The following is a 21,065-nucleotide window of genomic DNA, read 5'->3' on the forward strand; positions in this document are numbered from 1 at the left end:
AATGAAAACACAAAACAAAAGAAAGATAAGAACAACTCAATCAAATGTAATCCCCATTTCAAATGTAGGCCTTTAATAAAATAGTAAAATTATCTTTCATGCAAGACTTTTAAATCAATATGTCTAGACTTGAGGTCGGATATTTTAAATTAATGTCTAATATTTATTACTCATTTCTGACATTAGTATACAAATGTCTATATTTAATATACAAATACAGCCAGTTCGTTATAGGCTATAAATATTATAGAATACGACATTAAACGCACACTGTGCTGAGGTTCGTCTAAATGACTGACGGACGCGACGCGTAAACAAAATCTCTTAAAGCAATCCATGAACATCAAGACTGACTGTGAGTCTACGTTTGACATTTTTGTTTTCATCGTACCTTCATATGTTGTCTCAGTTCCTGGCGTCATATCAGAATCAGTAATCTGTTGTCAGGCGATGTTGCGATGTTTCACATTAGATCAGTTAGCTGATTCTTAGGCCGCGTACACCTGCCAGTGATGAAAACACACAGCGTCGGCCAGTTAATAGATGCCTGTCTGAAAATAATCCTTCACTCGACTGTTATTGGATTGTGTTCGCCATAAGACTTTGGTAGTTTAATGCATTGTAATTTTTCTCAGTTTTATCAAAACATCCCACCCGCAGCTACATCAGCTTTGCCGCATTCTCCCTTCAGGTTTTGCACGGCGCCGGTAAGCGTTTTTGTCATTTTAGTTGATTCGGTTTTTGTATCTAAGCATGTTTATGTACAGACACCGCAAATGATGAGTGTTGTAACACCTTCAGTTCACCCACTTAAAGACAATAACAGGATGAAATCACAATCATGGTCTACCAAAGGACCACAGACGTCCTGAGATAACATAATATAGGCCTATTTAACAACATATGAACAGCTATACAATCTTTTCATTTGCATGTTAAAACCCTAGAAATATAATGGCTGAACAGACTGGGAGGGTTGTAAGACTTACCAATGTGGCTTCTACTTCTACTGGACACACACACACACACACACACACACACACACACACACACACACACACACACACACACACACACACACACACACACAAAAGCACAACATGAGACAACATTTGACTAAACTGAGTAACTACTGATTAGCCAGAGCCTTTTTATTTGCACTTTTAAACTGAAATGGTGTCTATATGTTTAATATTTTGAATTTAAATGTTTAAAAAGAAATGGTGATGGCATAATGATTATTTTATAATAAGTTTAAAACACTAATAGCACAACATAGCACAATAAATGCACAAAATTCTTCAAAATCCTTTTGTTTTCAAATTTGTGTTATAAACCCTGGTACTGTTTGCACACCAGTCTTTATGTATTTTACATTCATTCAAATTGTAGATTTCTAAACTACATTAATTTGTAGCAGATAAACATGCAAATATTATAATGTCTAATGTATAGAGTCTTTGACACATAAAGCAAAACATGGTGTTACAGACAAAAAATAAAATAAACTTGTGTAGGTCTGTACATGTGCTTTTCAATACCCAGATATCTTTTTTTCTAACTGTGACCTTACACATCCTGTGACTTCACACCTCTATGTGTTTAGATAGATGTTTGCTTCTGTGGGAGGTATTCTTAGTTTTAGCAATCATTATGTTTCAAGACATCCTAATATTCTAGTGATCACATTTAAAACACATATCCTGTGTTTGCACCATTTTGCAGAGAAAAATATCTGTCTGTCTGCATGTCCAGAACATGTGGAAAGTACTTGTACGTTACAGCATCACAGTATGATGCACTGATTGCATATAATTATTTTTTGTTTTATTGGATGAATATTGTTCTTGTATGCTGATTCATGCATTAATGAGATCATTTAAGAGTTAATTTTAGAGCATGTTTATTGGCTTTAAAGGAGCAGTAGCTTGGAAATGTCTGTGCCCTCAGAAATTCTTTGTTATGATGATATTGAGGCTTTTCTTATTGATATAAGACAGTGGTTGGTCTCAAATCAGAACTTGTATACCTGTTTATTGGTATTCCTTAAAATATACATTAACCTCCACTGCTAAGGCTGCTAAGCTACTTTATTTATGCTAGAAACAGGTGTCCTATTTGGACACACACTGACACCACTGGAAGAGTGTGCTTTTTAACTCTGTGCCAGCATATGCAACAGATGGCTCATATTTCAGTCCCCTATTTGGATAAATTTAGTTTAATCTAACCCTTAATTTATTACTCAAAGCTTTATTTTAATAAAAAGCCCCCCAAGAATAGCTTCCACCAAGTGTCACCAATGGCAGAGCTTGGCAGCTGGCCTGTCAGGAGACTCTGTGTGCCCTCAGCTGCCTCCAGAAGTGACAGTCGGTTCTCTGTATAGACTATCTGACTGTTGGAAGCCTGGAATATTTGAATGTCATTGGGGGAGGTCAACTGTGGCTTGAGGAGGGGGCTGGTCAATAGGGGTTCAAACATGCCTCTTCAATGGAGCAAGTGGAGACTTGAATTAATATTGGTGGCCAAAGGGCCCTTTTTGAGGCCCCAGGGCCATCTGTACACCAGTTTAAATGGTATAGTCCAATTTGAACACCCCTCCATATTGAGCTAAAATGGAAGAGCCTCTTTTGCAGTGTTTGCTGGGAAGAAGAAGTAGCTACAGTCGGGATAGGGACTTTGGAGAGAGCAGTCTGAAAAGGTAAGAGGAGCTGTGTTCTCCAATGGCCCAGGCCACTAATGGATGGATGGATGGGCCCATTGGGATGTATATTGGCCTAATGCATGCCTGTATATGGATTTTTACAAGTCTTGCATGGTGTCTGTATAGGGTGAGAATAGATATCATGGTTAGCATGAACAAGGAAATATGAAGGGAGCTGCTAGGGGGAGCTATACCAGGGAAGACAGCAGCTGGCTGAAAGTGATCCACTCCAAATGGGCTGTAGATGTTTTAAAATACTCACATTGGTTGGGAAAACACAGGAAGATGTTGAATTGTTGTGCTTTGGCTTGTTAAAGATGGTCAGCAATTGTTCTGTCCTGATCCCTTGGCTGCTTGTCCAAGGGAAGTGGCCAATTTGACAGACAGGCAATGCTGTAGAAAAGAAAGAGAGGAAACATGTCAATGATGGTCCCTGAAGAATTAAACACACTTAAATGTACTGTAAGCTTGTAAATCATATATATTATTGAGTATTTATGTGATTTTTACAAGATAATTTTGACATATTAGCTTCTCTGAGTGAACTGATAGAGAGCTTTAAAGATGGCCGCTCCTTGGAGTGGTGAGTGCTGTTGGGACGACTTACTTCCTGACTCACTCGACACTCTGCGTCGTTTATCACTGTGCTGAAGCATATAAAACTGTTTTCAAATAAAACTGCATGAAAAATAATCATCTTTTACAATTAAGTAACTAATAATAAGAGTTAGGGTTAGTATTGTAGACTCGGAGAAACCTTTAGGAGATCATTTTCCAGTCTTAACTTAGTGACTGTGGAGTGTAAACACTGACATGAACTGTTTTTCTAGTTAAGCATGTAGTATGGCACTAGTTAAGCACACAGTATGGACCAGTCTCAGATTAGTGTTAGCAGAGAGTCATCAGGACCCTTGTCTATGTTCTGATATGGACTAGTTAAGGCAGCAGTGTTTTTTTATTTTATTAATTATCTATCTATATGTGTATACATATATGAAACTTACTACTTTTGCTATTGGGCTTGTGTTGGTGCAGATGACACATTAACCCTTTCAGTGATTATCATATTAATCAATAATCATTCATCTTTTGATTTTATATGTGTCTGTCTTGTTGTAAATGGAGGGAAGTTATATTATATTTAAGTAATTCAGTTAATATCAATGAACTTAATTATATTTGTTTACACAAGTGAAGGCATAAAGATGAAATGAAAGGGTTAAATACTCAAAAGTGATAATTATATTAATCAATCATTCATCTTTTGATGTTTTTTTTTTTTGTTTTTTTTGTGCATGTCTTGTTAGAAATGGAGGGAAGTTGTCATATTTAAATAAATGAGTTATTCAATTAATATAATGAACCTAATCATATTTGTTTACAATAAATAAGGCATAAAGATGAACTAAAAGGGTTAAATACTCAAAAGTGATTATTATATTAATCAATAATCATTCATCTTTTGATTGTATTTGTGCATGTCTTGTTAGAATTGGAGGGAAGTTGTGTCATATTTAAATAAGTGAGTTATTCAATTGATATAATGAACCTAAGCATATTTGTTTACAATAGATAAGGCATAAAAATGAACTGAAAGGGTTAAATACTCAAAAATGATCATCTTATTAATCAATAATCATACATCTTTTGATTTTATGTGTGCCTGTCCTGTTGGAAATGGAGGGAAGTTGTGTCATAAGTGAGTTATTCAGTTAATATAAATGAACCTAATCATATTTGGTAAGATGAACTGAAAGGGTTAAATACTGAAAGAATAGAAAGGATGGAGGATGTAGTAGGTGCAACTTTGTTAGTCATATCCTAAAACCATCCAGCATTTAAAGAGTTAAATTTTAGGCCTCATGGGGGCATCACAGTCAATGACACCCTTTCACTTTGTCACTGTCTAGCGTTTTTATCAGAAATCTTAAAATGTAAATTACTGCCCCCTCTGGATGGATCAGGAACAAGGGTCTGTGTTTCCAGTGGAAAAAAAATAAACAGAGTAAACATGCTCTTATTTAGAGTTGCATCTGCTTTTTTGCTTGATTCTCCAAGCTCTCAGTACAATACCATCACAGTCAACAGTTTGACACAAAATTTAACCCCTAAAGGCAGCTGCACATCATAATTCTGCTGTGAAGTTTCATAAGCTCGTTTCTCTCATAAACTACTACTAAATTTTGTACACTTGTAAATCCAGCAAGTGTAAATGTTAAAGTTTTCTGTTTGACAATAGTTTTTCAACTGGGTAGATGAATTTGACAAAGCTTCATACTGCATCATGCAGTGTCCTTATTGTGATGGCCGGTTGCCTATCTAATAGTGCTTTTTAACAAAAATTAACTTTTATATTTGTATAGTTCTCTGTACTACAGCCATACTTCTGTACAGTTATGCCATAGTATTTCTTTGTAAAGTCATTATTTAATGAGCCATTATGTACACTGACATCAAAAACATTTATATCTTGTGGATATGTCACTGTTTAATTGCTTTAAAGAAGTAGCTCTGACATTTACTTGCAATGCCAACATTGTCACCACAAAAGATGTTAGATTTTATAACCATACCTTTTATGCTTCTGTAGAGTTATGCCATAATAAGAGCCATAAAGTGACATAAAACATTGATTGAACCTTTAGAATTATACTGTCTTGCTTTCATAGCATTTTTTTTTTTTTTTTTTGCAAACATAATTGGAACGCAACTGAATGTTCTTTGAATAATATTTAAAAAATCAAGCATCCATCTAAAATGTTTCAAGTCGAAATCTTCCATGAACGATGTGTAAACAATGTATTGTGCTAATGTTTTGGAACATTATTAAAGACCAGATAACTTTGAACAAATGTTCTTTTAACGTTACCGGAAGAATGTTTGTTCTTAATGTTGAAAGAACCTTGCCAGAATGTTAGCTAAAGTTCTGAGAGTGTTCCCTGTTAGCTGGGAAGGTGTGAAATGGAATATATATATTTACAAAAAAATTACCAGGCTTTTAGTTTGCAACAATAGCTGTAAATTTCTACACACCTTTGCTGGAAAACGACAGCATACTGTGTGAAACATCTGATGATATTCTAACTATCAAGATTATCACATTTTAACAAATAACTGACCAGAAACTCTCTGATGATACTTTGCTAAAAGTTTCTTTTTCCCCCTCTGTTTTGCTGCAGGTACTTGGGAGGAAAAAAACAAGATCTCTATTTGGCACATCTGGTCTTTCTCACTGCAACGTAAGATTTAATTTTCCTGTCTTAATTGGTTAGAGGTGACACTCATTCTCTGTTAACAGGGTTCCCATGGATCCTTAAAAAGTCTTCAATTCGATTTTTAAAATTTAAGGCCATAAAAAGTCTTAAGTCTTATTTATATATGAGAGGTCTTAAATTTTAGACGGCAATTTGATTTAGACAACTCTAAATCATGTACCAAATTATAACGTACATATTATTTTTATTTTATTTTTCTGCGTGGATTTGCTTGTTCACATGACAATTCATGGGCCTCGCGGCATTTACGACAGCGGTAGATATTGTCTTGCACGCAAAAGGAAGAGAAAGCAGAAGAAATTGGGTAAATGTCAGTTCAGTAACCATTGTAGGTTCATTCTTTATGTGCGTGTGTGATAAGTGTTGTCTATGATGATATCGTAATTATTGTTTTAACGATGTGCGAGCTGACATGAGTTTGTCACTAACACTTTCACTGCATGATTTATGCAGTTATGTCCTCAAAATACAAAATACATGGGAATTTTTGTCTTATAAGTATATCATATGATATGATGTAGTCTACAATATCACATGAGCAAGAGCGCTGTTTTCCCTAAATCAGAAAGATTGCAAATATGATTTATTTTATACAACAGTTATATAAACAATAAGTTGACATTGTGAGTTACATTTTAGACACATTATTGTCAATATTGTTTGTTTTTTCTTCATCTCGCCAACGAAAATTTCAAACTGAAGAACAGCACAACAGTCTCTATGCAACAGACATATATTTTTTATATATATTGATTGAATCCGCATTTTGAAAATCAGTTTTATTGATTCAACGACCCTTTCAATATAGGTGGTCACTTACTTCGTTCCTGACTGAATCAGTCGTTTGAACAAATCGGTTGAATGAATGACTCGCTCATTAAAACAAGTTAAAATTAGAAATAATTTCATAGTTAAATATTGAATTAAATGTATGCAGACAAATTGTAAATGCTGTGTACATATATCAATGCCACTTCTAATACCACTTCTGTGTCACCTCTACATTGCAAAGATTTTGTTGATGATTTCATTTGATTGGTAACAGCCCTATACTGTGCTTTTATTCTAATAGAATTGATTTTGAATGTTAGAATTTGACCTAAAAGGTGAGGCATACATCAAATAAGTTTAGAAAAATGCCCCTGGAAATCAATTTAAGGTGACAAATATTGCTTTTGAAACAACTTTAAAAAATATTTTTTGTCAATATTACACACCCCTAATGTATAGTATTAATTTTTATTTCTTCAGGTCTTAAAAAGCTTTAAATTTGTCTTTAAAAATGTGCAGCAATGTGCAGAAAATGTGACCTTTTCCTCCAAGCATTCAATGCATATTATTTTCTTAGCTATTCAATATAATCTGCCGGCACTCTGTTTACAAAATGATCCCACACAAAGTTGACAGTCACAACACACATCTGTCATGAACTTGACTCTCTTACAGCTGTTCAGTGGCAGCTGACATGCACAGTTGCCTGACAGCCTCTCCTTTCAGCGTTCATTCATTCTTTGTTTATGCTTTAGTGTTGTTTTTTTTCTCACTTAACCAGATTAACCACAACAGGACATACCTGCACACACAGCCTCATTCATGAAACGCGATATGAATGAATAAAACCTTCTTATGTAATTGTTGAATTTAATTAAATGCAAGAATTGTTTTACGATCTACTGTACACAGAAATTCATTCAGCATGTGTTTGATGACTGAGGCCCATAAACAGTTTTTCCACATACAAATAGTATACTTTTTGACTCATGCATTAGTATTAGACTAGTCAATGTCAGAATTTCCTCTTCTTCTCCTTTTTTTTGTTCTTTTTCTCCAGGCAGACTAAATGTTCTCTAATTTACTCATCTGCTCCTACTAGTTATTCATTCTTGTCTATAAGTGACAAGATTCATTACTGAACTTGGTAGAACGCATTGCAGCCATTTTCCATGCAGGGTGTGTGTGTTCTTCAGAAAGGGGATTGCGGAAAAGCTGCATGCTTTTCTTTTTCTTTTTTTTTTTCTCTTCTAAACCAATCAGCATTGCTTTGGTATGAGTCACTCCCACACCCTGCCCTTTTTTGACAAAGAGGGAGGGGCTGTTTCTCAGACCGGACAGTGAAATGGTGGCTGCTTGTACAAAAACAGCAGCAGCACCATTAGGAACTGAACAGCTGCAGACGCATTTAAAGGTAAGATTTGTAGCTTAGAACATTCTCCTGCTTAAACGTGTATCCCGTGACATGGGTATGGAATAATATTGCTGCTTCATGTACAGAATGTGTTTAGCTGTTCATCTAACCTCCCTCTGAAGCTAATTGTTAGCCTGTTGACAAGCCATACTACCATTCATTCAGTCTAGAAACCTATTTTAGTGACTGATAAGATAAACTGCATGTTATACAAGAAACTGTTTCATTTAAAAAAACTTTTTGTTGATCGTAAATAAACATGAATAAAATCACAAACATGACATCATTCATTATGCCATGTGGTTTGATGAGTATGTCAAGCTCAACATGCTTATCAACTGTATTGTTTTAGTTTTAGAATTACTAGTTTTGTTTGTTTTTCTGTGCAAACCGGTTTTTGATTAGTACTTTTGAAAAATCCCTTATTTTATGTGAACATGAGTCAATACTTCCTGTGAACTTCCTTTCTGAAAGCACAAAAACCTATAAATAAAGAATAATGTTATATACACTTATTAGACAGTTTAGATATTTTAAATATCTACAGGTATGTCCCTGGTGTGAACGTTTAATTTTAGTTACTTATTGAGGGGAAAAAAAGGTACAGTTGATCATTACCGCTCTGGACATGGCAGATTCAGAACTGGACAGCAACCTTTTATGGTCATAGAAAGACAAATATAGCTTTATTCCAATTTCCAAAACCTACTGCTTAGATAAACAGCTGCCTTTTAAGGAACCTGATGGTTATTGAACCTCACAAGAGATCAATTTGGGCACTCTACATAGGCAGCAACTCAAATAAAAGCACAAGAGACTCTAATCAAAATTGATTCCAATAGAGACTGATGTTAGTATGTTGCTAATCCAATGGCTTAATACTGAAAGATGCATAAAAATGCAAAACGCACAAATATCAGGTAAAATTTTGTAATTTTGCATTGAATTATTTGATAGTTTTCAGCATTGAATGAAATGAAAGGTTAAATTTCAATTTAAAATATAAATGTATACTCAATATAATATATTAGTATAAACTTATACTCAAACAGAGAAGGAAATTACACAAAGCATCTCTCTATTTTGACACTGCAGGTTTACTTTCTTGCCAAAAAAAGTTATCGTGCCAACGCAATCCCATAAAAGTACCGATGGTAGTGGAAAGTTCTGGATTAATGTACACATTAAAGAACACAGACACAGTCAGATCATTTCAATAATGACAACTCAACTCAAATTCACATAGGGTTGCAAAATAATCAGTACTATAATAATCGCACCTGATAATCTTATGATAATCAGGTGTGTGTGATCTAACAACAGACATGTTGCAAATACCTGTAAATTGACTAGTGCAAACCTTAGTAAATTTCATTACATTATTTATTAAAGGATTAGTTCACTTTCAAATGAAAATGACCCCAAGCTTTACTCGCCCTCAAGCCATCCTAGGTGTATATGACTTTCTTGACACATCCGATGCGAAGCGACTTGTTTGTGTAAGAAAAATATCCATATTTAACAAGTAAATATCTAGCTTCCGCCAGACCGCCTTCTGTATTCAATGTACGAAGAAAGTCCACACCTTTTCATTGCTAATTTTTCACTTTGTGTCTTTAGTAAGTCCTATTTTTTTTTTTACAATAGAGGGTTTGTGTTGTAAATCTGGTACTCACTATCTTAATTTAAAATCAAACTGAATAAAATGTCCAAGGATGCATGCCAGTTTCAAATTTCAATGTTGTTCAGGAGGACAGAAGTATTGACATTTTTATTCTGTTTTTCCTTTCATTTCAGAATCAGACAAGACTGAAAGACTAGAAGAGCCAAAGTCCAAGATTCAGACCCATCTATGGCAGAAAAACAGCAGATCAAAGCGACTGCGGTCAAAGTGCTGTGCTATGTGGAGAAAGTGTCCTCCTTCGCCTCCTCCATAGATCCTCTCTTTGGGATTGTGACTTCAGTGGTCGGGGTCGTCAAGAAAGGCCTAGTGGATGAGGAGGACCATGAGATGCACAAAGACTTCAAGGAGATCCACGAAAAGCTGGAAAGCATCTCAGAGAAGAACAAGAAGGTGCTCCAACAGATCCGCATTGACGAGATCAATGAGAATTTTGGTAAACATGAGGAGGTCATCAAGCATCAGTACGGTGCTTTCAACACCATGGTGGAAAGAGTAAAACTGGACCCTGAGAACTCAGATCGCCACATGCAGGAGTTTGTGAAGATCTACGAGAAGGATGAGAGCGACATGAGCTTAGATGTGTTTTATCGCGGTGTAAAGGGCTCCGCTCTGTTTGGGAGGTCCATCCTACAAGTGTACCTGGAGGACTGTAAAAGGAACAAAAAAGTGATGGAGGCCCGCTGCTCTCACTTGGCCCACCTGTTTTACACCGGTCTTATGACGCTGATGGCCTACTACGCTGTCACTGAAGATGACGAGGATGAAGTGAGAGACAAATGGGGCCAGAGGGTCATTGAGATTCAAACCAAGATGCAAGAAGCTCTGGACCAATGCACTGAGGAAAACTGAAGATGCACTGAACAACTGCTGAGACAAATCCATTTCATATGCTGAAAGTTTTAATGTCATAAGCAATCTTGAATCAGGAATTTTCAATAAATCATGTGGGGTGTAAGATGGGTCTGTAAAATGGCAATACTAAAGTAGAGCAACGCTTTTAATACAGTATATCACTGCTAAAATATTTTTAAAGAATATTACGCATGTTTTGGTCGTCATTGTGAATTTTTTTTTTCAAATGTTGTGAATCTTTGTGTTACAAATTATTACGAATTATTGTATAATTATTTGTTTATGCTGTGTGATTCTTTGCACAATAAATGAATATACTTTTTCCGTTCATATTATGGCAGTTTGTCTTTGTATTTGTCATGTTATAAGACCAAATGTGATTTCTGCAAAGTCAATTCATGATGTGATCACTCAGGACTATGACTGCAGAATGCAGGTGAATATGGAAATTGCTTTGATTTGCATTAAATGCAAAGTTGTCAAAGTTTCAGAGGCAGATTGCTGTTGTTGATCAGTCTAATGTAAAAGTCTTAATTTTGGTTCTACAGAGGCACTTATAATGGAAGTGAAGACATTTATGTACTCACTGTTGCAAAAGTATAGCCACAATACTTAAAAATATGCATGTTAACATGATTTAGTGAGAAAAAAAATCATGTTGTGTAGAATTTAGTGCAGTTAAATCAATTAATCACAAGTAATCGTATCTAACATAAGGTTTGTAAAAATATATATATATATATATATATATATATATATATATATATATATATATATATATATATATATATATATATATATGCAGCATTATGAGCACAGGTTACACAGTAATGCCATCTCATTTCCTGTAATATGCTTCTTGTTTCTGTTTTTTAGTCACATTTCTTCATGCCTTTCCTCAATTTAACACTACATGACAAACATAATTCACACTAATCTACAGAATGCTGACTGTGGTTATATAAATATTAAAGTTCAAAAGCGTACATAAGCAGTGTCACTTTGAAAATTGTTTTTAAAAGCTTCAACATTACATGAATATAAAGATCGATCTATCTATCTATCTATCTATCTAAACATTTGTCAATGAAATATTCTTATTTATGCTTATTTTTGGCATACTTAAATCTATTTCGTAGTAGATTCAGAGTAATTTTTAGTGCCATTTAAAACATTATCAGAGCATCTATTTTAATATGAGAAGAGATATCTAAACTGAAGGTTTTTTTACATTCCTTTGCCTTTTTTCTTGGATAACTGAAAATATTATACTTGATGTGTTTGATATACTGTGACGCAATGTACAGTGCTGCACGTTTGGTCTGACACGACTGAAGTTCATCTTGATAATCACGTTTGCTTCAGATGTATTTATCCATAAAGCACTGGCATATATATAATATAATATAATATAACATAATATATATATATATATATATATATGATTATGAATGTGAATTGATCACGCTCAAACAGTCAGAGCTAGTTAAGTTAGTCTGCGATTACAGACAGTGTTCAAATCCCATGTGTAAGTATTTAAATCTGCTTCAGTCGCAGGAGAAAATCGCTGTATGTTGAGCAAAGTCTTAGAATGTTTTAGCTAGTCTATAATGTGTGCCCGGCTTTAGATGCCATGAAAATGTAAAAAACTGATGTAAAAAAAACAAAACCTAAAAACTGTACAATTTATGATTTCAACAGCTTTACAGCTCAAATAATATGTACATTGTAACAAAATAAATGTAGATGCTTTTAAAATAACATTAAAAAATGTTGCATTTCTGCTTTTAAATCCTCAAAAAATGACCCAATTTACCTCAATTAAAAGTGCCTCACTTTTGCTAGTTTTTTTTTTTTTTTTTAGAAAATAAAGAACAAAATTATTCTTGCATTAATCAACATCATGCCAAAAATGCTTATTGAGCTTAACATGACCTGAACCCAGAATAATTCTTCTAAATAAGTATTTTTTTAACACTGAGATTGTGATCTGTTTCCTTCTTCAGGGGAACTATAAGATAAGAAAATCTTCCTCCACACGCAATGGCAGACAATGAGATCTTCGACGACCCAGAGAAGCTGAAGAGGGGTCTTGTGAAGGTTCTAGAGTGTGTGGCCACCATCTCGTCAGCAGCAGCGGTAGTCAATCCCATCTTCGGCGTGGCGGGCTCTCTCATCCGGGTGGTGCTGCACCATGTGGACGATGAAGACATGCAGAAACTCAGGCGCGAGTTTGGCAGCGTGAATCGAGCCCTAGATGAAATCTCCCAGCAGAACCGTCAAGCATTGCTGCAAATCAAGAAAGAAACAGTGGACAAACAGTACCACGAGGTGGAGGAAAACATTCGCAATCAGTTCCGCAAATTCATGGAGATCGTGGAGGCCAAGCCGGAGCAAGTGCAACGCAAGAAGGAAGATTTCGTCGAGAGTTTCATGAATGACAAAGATGACCAGAACATGTACACGCTTTATGAAGGCGTGATTGGAAAGCGCAAACTCTTCAGCCAGCCCGTCCTAGACGTCTACATGAAGCATTCGCAGGGTGACCAGCGCGTCATGGAGAACCTCTGCACCCGACTGGCCTACCTGTTCTGCATCGGTTTCATCGCTCTGATGGGCTACTACGGCATCATAGGGGATGACTTGGAATCTCGGAACGAGGAGTGGGAAGAGAACATGAAGAATGTGCAGGAGAAAATGCAGGAGGTGCTGAGGAGATGCAAGTGATCGTGAAACCTTTCTGCACAACCAACGCTCTTTATTGACTCGTGCTTTGCCTTTTCCTCTAATAGACATCATTGACCTGCAGCATCTAATGCAGCATTATCCTCCTGATGAGCGCAGGTCATGCTGACGGTTACACAGTGATGCCATCTTAATCTGCTTCTTGTTTCTGTTTTTTTTTTTTTATATATATCACATTTCTTCATGCCTTTCCTCAATTTAACACTACATGACAAACATAATTCACACTAATCTACACAATGCTGAATGTGGTTATATAAATATTATTAAAGTTCAAAAGCATTCATAAGCAGTGTCACCTTGAAAATTGTTTAAAAGCTTCATCATTACATGAATATAAAGATCTATCTTCACAAATGTTGCAAAATAAAGAGCATACAATTGTCTGTGCATACTAAGATCAAAATTTCTGTCAATTAAATTTTCATATTTATGCTTTTTGCCATACTTAAATCTGTTTAGTAGTAGATTCAGTGTGACATTTTTAGTGCCATTAGAACATTATCAGAGCATATATTTTAATATGAGAAGAGATATCTAAACTGAAGGTTTTTTTTTGCATTCCTTTGCCCTTTTTATTTTGGATAAATGAAAATATTATACTTGATGTACTGTGACGCAATGTACAGTGCTGCACGTTTGATCTAACACGACTGAAGTTCATCTTGATAATCACGTTTGCTTCAGATGTATTTATCCAAAAAGCACTGGCATATATATATATATACTCCTATAAATTTTGTGTTTCATGTTCTTTTTGAATGTCTCAAGGATTGGAACATGTTGCCTTCATAATCATTATTAAAATACATTTTCTTGTAATTCAGTCTTTGGGATGCTGTTGCACTCGTACGATTGTACAACATTGTTACATTTTTCAATAAAGATACAAGGAAATATTCCAAGTTGTTTTGACTCAGAGACGCTCAAATTCATATATACATTATGTATATATATAATATATATTATATTAGTGTGTGTGGTGGTGTTTTTTCAGGAAGATGGGAGCCAATGTTTGATGTTATTATTAGTGTATGCTGATCTTCTAACAGTAGATGGCAGTAAAAGACCACAACCTGAGCTCATTTAGACTTAAAATATGCTGTTTACTTTTTATAGAATCTACACGGTTTAATGTATATAAAAACAGCATGCAAATTGCAATTATAAACATTTCATATTGTAGCACGTTTGCTTTTGAAAACACATTATCTCACCACGATGTTATTATAAATTAATCTGGTTATTTTGCATTTTTAAATGCATTTAATTCAAATGGTAAATATATAAATACATGTATTTTACATATTAGTATGCGTTAAATGCAGCAGACAGGAAATAGTTCAGACTTTTGAAGACCCTCCAAAACTTGGGCTCAGGTAAAACATCTACTATACTAAAATAGAAATTGTATTTTGTTGGAAAAATATATTTAATCAGAACTCACTTTTACTTTTTAATGATCGTAAAGAAAAGTTGCTTTTTTGCACACCCAATGGTGTAGTTACTAAATCTAACAGCAGGGGGTAGCTGAACCTTGATAACTAGTCAGTAAATGGTGGTATAATGTTAGATTAAATTTAACTAATCTAATCTAGTACAGGTAACAATGGTTATGAAACAAAAGTTCTCTTTGAATAGTTCAGTTCAGAGGAAATTACTTTCTCCTAATTTTCCTTTTGTATTAAACAATCCCATTTCGTTTAGTAGGCCTATAGCCTATACATTAACATTAATAAGATTAACTTTACCCCGTGTGACATCACAGAAGACAGATCTTTAGTCGTGGTCCGCGACGCGTCATCTCACGTCATCAGCCAGAAACCATTGCAAAGACTCTTGCGTCAAATCAAATGGACACGTGATTCTGAAAGAAAGAAAGAAAGAAAGAAAGAAAGAAAGAAAGAAAGAAAGAAAGAAAGAAAGAAAGAAAGAAAGAAAGAAAGAAAGAAAGAAAATGTATGATATTAAGTTATGATATACAAAACAAAAATGTCAAAATGTAAAAGGAAACAGCAATGGTTTGGCATTTTACTTGGGAAAAGGAAACTTCAGTCAATCGTGCAGCTATGCCAATCTGATATTTATCAAAAATATGTTTTCAGATAAAATAATCGTATCTGTTTGTTTTTACTGTGTTGTTTACCCATCAACTATAACATTATCACACAAATGTGAGAGAGTTTAAAGGTTTCAAAAAGAGAGAAAAGAAAAAAGGCTTTAGAAAAACTTTAGACTCAAAAATTTATCTGAAATACATCCTTATGACATCTTCCCCATGTGACAATCTCTGGTCTCCCTGTAATAGGCCTATAATCAGAATCACCATGTAATAAAACGGGCTTATAAAATTAAATTATTTCTGACGTACCAAACACTATAAGCTATAAGGCTGAAAATCATTCAAAAGCAAACATCTTCTCTGTTGGGTCTCATGGGAATAAGTCATCTTCCATGTCAGCCATGCATGACGCATTCAGACACAAGGTCACACCTGACTTATTTCCAAACGTTTAGATTGTTAGAAAATAAATGTATATCCGCCACTTGATTTGCCATATTTATAGGCTATTCATATGCATTTGATTTCATCCGCGTATAATTTCATAATATAGCCTATGCATATGGACCCTCCTTCATCAGCACACGCTCAGAGAAGAGAACATTAAAGCACAGAGCAGCTGTTATTAAGATTTTCCCCTGGATGAAGGCGGCAAATAATATATCATAAGTTTGATACGTTATAACATCATAAAATATAAAGATCGTTAAGCTCAAACACATAATTATTGTGTGAAATACCTGCCATCCTTGTGTGGAAAATATCTGCGCATGTTTCGTGATCCACTGGAGCTGCTCCATGTTGCGCATTGCGCGCAATATTCCTCTTGATGAACAATCATTGCGCGCTAGTTCTCTCTAGAAACAACACAAAACTCTTCTATCTGTTGTCAACTGATGAATAAAACGCAAGGTACAGCCAAGCACGTCAAAAATGAGACATTTATCCGACTGTTGCCAAGGGCTTTCCAAACCAAAAATATCCTAACGCATCCTCAGCGCGCGCAACTCTCTCTCGCGCGCGCCCTCGCGCTGTCTCTTCTGTTCATTTCACACTCACTCCGATCATCACAAATATCCCCCTCAAGCCATTACCTGAGGGAAACCTGAATTTCGGACACGTAATTCGGACAGAAGCTCTTCGACCTGCCAGACGTGAGAAACCTGTTTGAAATCTTTTTTTGCTCTGGTTAATGCTGTGATGCGCATGTAGGACACTTATGAGCAAGACTGCGCTTTAAAACGCTTTTCGAGGTGTGTCCTTTACGGAACAGAAGATGCACATTCAGTGGTGCCATATACGCAACATATGATTCTTAAGCGCAAATCGCATTATTTTTTATCTGAATGTGATTATTTAGAGGTTTAAAATATGTGTGGACTTGATTTCACATGGTTTGCTTATTAACATGCATGCAGATTTAAAATAGAAAAAATGCTGATGGCACAATTGGCTATCCTTGTAAAATTAGCAACGTAATAAGGCTTTCATGCATACTTAATGCTTTTTGCTGTAATGTGAAATACTTACTCATTTAGATTTCAGAAAGATGATTTATGAGAAGAAAAATTGTATAATTATATAAAACATCATTATGACAGGCCTTTTTTTGTCTCCCATATATTTGGCTGTACTGTCTGAGGAAAGTAGCTTTTCTAATATTCATTTATGACGTCTTTTCCCAGACAAGAATGAGAGAGACTTCGCTTTGCTTTTTCAGTTTATATTTTGTCATTATTTACTCTCATGTTGTTCCAAACCCGTAAGACTTTTGTTTATCTTCGGAACACAAATTAGCCTAATATATTTTTGATGAAATCCGAGAGGTTTCTGATAAGGTAAGTACCACATTAAAGGTCCAGAAAAGTAGCAATAGTCCACGTGACCTTAATGTTATTAAGCGACAAGAATACTGTTTGTGTGCAGCAAAAAAGAAAAAAAAGAACAACTATTTTGGACTCTCTCCATCAGTGTCTGACTCTGGTTTGAACACGTTATTGACAATCGTCATTTTGGCTGCGTGAGATTCTCCAGCTTTGTTGTTGTTGAGCAACCGAAGTGCGAGATGTTAAAGCTCCGCCCTCTTCTGGAAAGCGGTCGAGAGCAGCAGCTCATTTGCATTTAAAGGGACACACACAAAAACAACCTGTTCATAATTATGAAAGAACAACCTCTGATCAATTAAAATGTTTGCAACCGTTTTTACATTATGCAACACTGTGTAAAGAAATTTTGTATCTGGCTTAGAAAAAGAAAGAAAGGCGTCTTTTTGTAATTGCTTTTTGTTTGTTTTTAGAAATGTCCAATCCACTAGAGAGGGTTGTAGCCCAGAAGAAGGAGGCGATTGAAGCAGTAATGGAGATGTTTGAGAGGGGAGCCGAGGTGCTGGCCAGCGCTGTTGGACAGATGTGTCCTCTGTTTGAAGCTTCTGCACCAGTTTTGAGGCTGGTCTTGGACAATGTGGAGAGCAAGGAGATCACATATGTCAAAGATCAATTTCTAGTTGTGAGGAGCAAATTGGATGTCCTCTCATCTCAAATAGAAGACATCAACTGCGAGATTAAAAAGGGACGCTTGGATTCTCAGTTCTTTACTGTGGAGGAAAATATATGCAACCAGTTTAGAAAATACATTGACATTCTGGAGGCCAAACCGGAGTACAAGGAGGTGAGAAAACGCTTGTTCTTGCAGCATTTTCCCAAAACAGGAGGAGAGAAGAATCTCTACATGCTTTATGATGCTGTGATGGGGAACAGCACTTTTGGGGAGCCAATCCTGGATGTTGTGGAAGAATACGAAGCCAAAAACAGGCGGTTCCTGGAAGACTTCTGCGTCAGGCTGAAGGAGCTGCTCTGCCTGGGAATAATCGCTCTGCTGGGATATTGTTTCCTTACTCAGGGCGAAGAGGCTGAGCAAGAGAAGATTCAAGATTGGAGCGCGAAAATCCAAGAAATTGAGATGAAAATGAAGGAAACGATAGAGAAATGCGTACAGTCATTTCCAGAGCAAGCTGAACTGGACATCAAGAGGCTTGTGAAGGAGAGAGAGGATGGGAACCTCCAGGAAATGGCCAAAGAACTGCTGGACTTCCTGGTGAAGAAGTACGACTGGGTGAGCTGGTCCATCAGAGTCGTTAGTAACTTGGGCAAAATTAGAACCTTGAGAGCTGGACAAAACTTTCAGTGTGTGGCCGGACAGAGTTATTTTGAAGTGTCTCAAGGAAATGACGTAAACCTGGTGGTCTCGTTCTGCAGCGCCCCTCAGCCTGTGCCCAATGAGAGCATAAAACAGATGATGGAAGGTCCTGCGAGGAAGGGAGATGCCAAAGCTGTCGTGGAGCTTCTGGAGGAACAGTTAGCTGGGTTTCTGGTTCATGCCATCAGTCGTCACAAGGAGAGCTTTGCTGTGTCCAGTTTTCCTGAAGAATGTCACTACTGGGACAAACACAAGAGCGTGAATGTCTGTGTGCATGCAGAGGAGATTTAGAAAGTTTAAACATGATCATTAGTCATTTACCCAGCTAACAGGGAATGTTCTCAGAACTTTAGCTAATGTTTTGGCAATGTTCTCTCAAAGGTATGAACAAATGTTCTTCCAGGGATGAAGGAATTGGTCTCCAGGTTGATAGAATGTTTGTTTAAAGTCAACTGGTCCTTAATAATGTTTTCAAAATATTAGACCGAAATCATTATCTATACACTCTATACATTATCTATACAATCTATACTAAAAAAAAAAAAAAACCCAAGTTGGGTTGAAATGGGAGAACCCATGGGTTAAATGTTTGAGTAGTTTTATTTAACTCAACTATTGTTTAAAAATTAAAATGAACCCAAAGTATGTTGGAAATTAACATTTATTAATATGTTTAATAAATGAACATTTTTAATAAGTTTAATGAATAATAATTAAAAAAATAAACATTTATTCAATTCCTTATGTGTCTGATTTTTAATTTCCAACCTATTTTGGGTTTATTTTAAGTCAGCCATACAGTAATTTTTAAACAATAATTGGGTTAAATAAAACTGCGCAGCAGGTTGGTCAAACATTTAACTCAACCGCTGGGTTAAAATCAACTCAATCTCTGGGTTTGTCCATTTTCAGTCCAACTTGGGTTGTTTTTAACATTTTATTTAATTTGTATTATTTCTTTAACCAAGAAAAAATTGACATTTTGGATGATAATTTATAATATAATATAATATAATATAATATAATATAATATAATATAATATAATATAATATAATATAATATAATATAATATAGTTTTTTCACCACTTAATAGGGAATGTTAGTAAAATGCTCTTAGAACACATTTTTGTTAGCTGGGTATACAGTATTTCACAGTATTTTAAATCACACTAAATATAAAAATCTACTATAACTGCACCTTATTTATCTATGATATATGCCTTGAAAAATAGTGATTATTTGGCATTGTTCATTGTCAGCTCACTGTGTCTAACAAATCTAATTATTGCATTTATTGTAATTCTTCACTTCATTTTCTTTGTTCTAAAATGAAACCAAAGTGATTTTTCAAACTAACTAGCTCAACTAACCAGACCGTCTGTGTATGCAATTTTCTAAGCATTTTATCAAGTTTTTTATGTTATGCTTTAAATGTGTATGTATCTATGTCTGAAATCATGCATTTAAACAATATCATTCTAAAAACAGTGTTGTGTAGCTGTGTGAAAAGATAGGGGAAATGGCTTTTGGGCTAAGTACTCTGTATTTAAACAGTGCCAGGACTGGCAGTTTGGTCTTTGTGAGAATGACCTACATAGAGTCAACAGAAAAAAAAATGCCCTATCAACCATGAAAAGAAGCAGTGAAGTCATCTCATGAAACAAGTCCAGTTGTCTTGCCTCAGCAAACTGGGCAAAGTGAGAACATTTGCAAAATGCATACGTTTCCAAGAAATATTTTGGAATCAATTTCCAACATCCACTGCTGTGATATACCACCCGACACATTTAATTAAATGACTGTTTTTGTACCCAAGTCAGCATTTTCTGGCCAGCGGCTGCAGAAACATGGCGAGTGACGTTTCACTTAGTTAATATAAAGCCGACGAGCTCCAAAGTGCTGTGATCAGCTCTCCGGATGCAGTCATTAAAATCACTGAGGTGCCGAGTGAAGGATCAATCCATCATTTAACACCCAAGAGGGAGAATTATATTTCCATTGTATTCCATTCTGTGTGTTTCTATTGTGAGGTGATGCTAAAAAAATATTGTAAATGCATTCTGTACTGAATATCACAAGGAATCAAAATAATACTGAAAATAAACAATGTTATTAGAGGCCTAATTTGACCCTCTGGAATAAGATCTTTAAAAGCCATTCATAATCATTCAAGTTGTGACCTTACACCCAAAACCACCATGAGTGATGACCTTTGACCCCTACACACATAATCCAATATGACTGTCCTCTTTATATGCCAATAAGTTTTTTATTTATAACAACATAAACCTCTTTTCATTTTAATCTTATTTTAAACTTTAAAAGAGATTATATATGTATATATGTCTCTGTGTGTGTGCAC

At 35.4% G+C, this 21,065-nt stretch overlaps 3 protein-coding genes across 3 annotated transcripts; all 3 read left to right on the forward strand.

The window, feature by feature from the left end:
- Positions 1-496: 496 nt before the first annotated feature.
- Positions 497-14,357, forward strand: rpz (rapunzel). Its single transcript, XM_067410839.1, has 3 exons — positions 497-2,701; positions 5,884-5,943; positions 12,707-14,357. Exon 3 carries the CDS (start codon positions 12,744-12,746, stop codon positions 13,425-13,427), a length of 684 nt encoding a protein of 227 aa, XP_067266940.1. The 5' UTR covers positions 497-2,701; positions 5,884-5,943; positions 12,707-12,743; the 3' UTR covers positions 13,428-14,357.
- Positions 6,774-11,362, forward strand: LOC137037085 (protein rapunzel-like). Its single transcript, XM_067410850.1, has 2 exons — positions 6,774-8,164; positions 9,962-11,362. Exon 2 carries the CDS (start codon positions 10,017-10,019, stop codon positions 10,695-10,697), a length of 681 nt encoding a protein of 226 aa, XP_067266951.1. The 5' UTR covers positions 6,774-8,164; positions 9,962-10,016; the 3' UTR covers positions 10,698-11,362.
- A 3,300-nt stretch (positions 14,358-17,657) lies between the features above and the next one.
- LOC137024147 (protein rapunzel-like) lies at positions 17,658-18,993 on the forward strand. The gene has a single exon (XM_067391353.1). The coding sequence runs from the start codon at positions 17,806-17,808 to the stop codon at positions 18,991-18,993; it is 1,188 nt and encodes a 395-aa protein (XP_067247454.1). The 5' UTR covers positions 17,658-17,805.
- Positions 18,994-21,065: the final 2,072 nt, after the last annotated feature.

The sequence above is a fragment of the Chanodichthys erythropterus genome, chromosome 2 (assembly GCF_024489055.1).
Source record: "Chanodichthys erythropterus isolate Z2021 chromosome 2, ASM2448905v1, whole genome shotgun sequence".
Taxonomy (NCBI): Eukaryota; Metazoa; Chordata; class Actinopteri; order Cypriniformes; family Xenocyprididae; genus Chanodichthys; species Chanodichthys erythropterus.

Coding starts and splice junctions, on each gene's coding strand:
- LOC137037085 (XM_067410850.1), top strand. CDS start 10,017: ATGGCAGAAAAACAGCAGATCAAAGCGACTGCGGTCAAAGTGCTGTGC.
- rpz (XM_067410839.1), top strand. CDS start 12,744: ATGGCAGACAATGAGATCTTCGACGACCCAGAGAAGCTGAAGAGGGGT.
- LOC137024147 (XM_067391353.1), top strand. CDS start 17,806: ATGTCCAATCCACTAGAGAGGGTTGTAGCCCAGAAGAAGGAGGCGATT.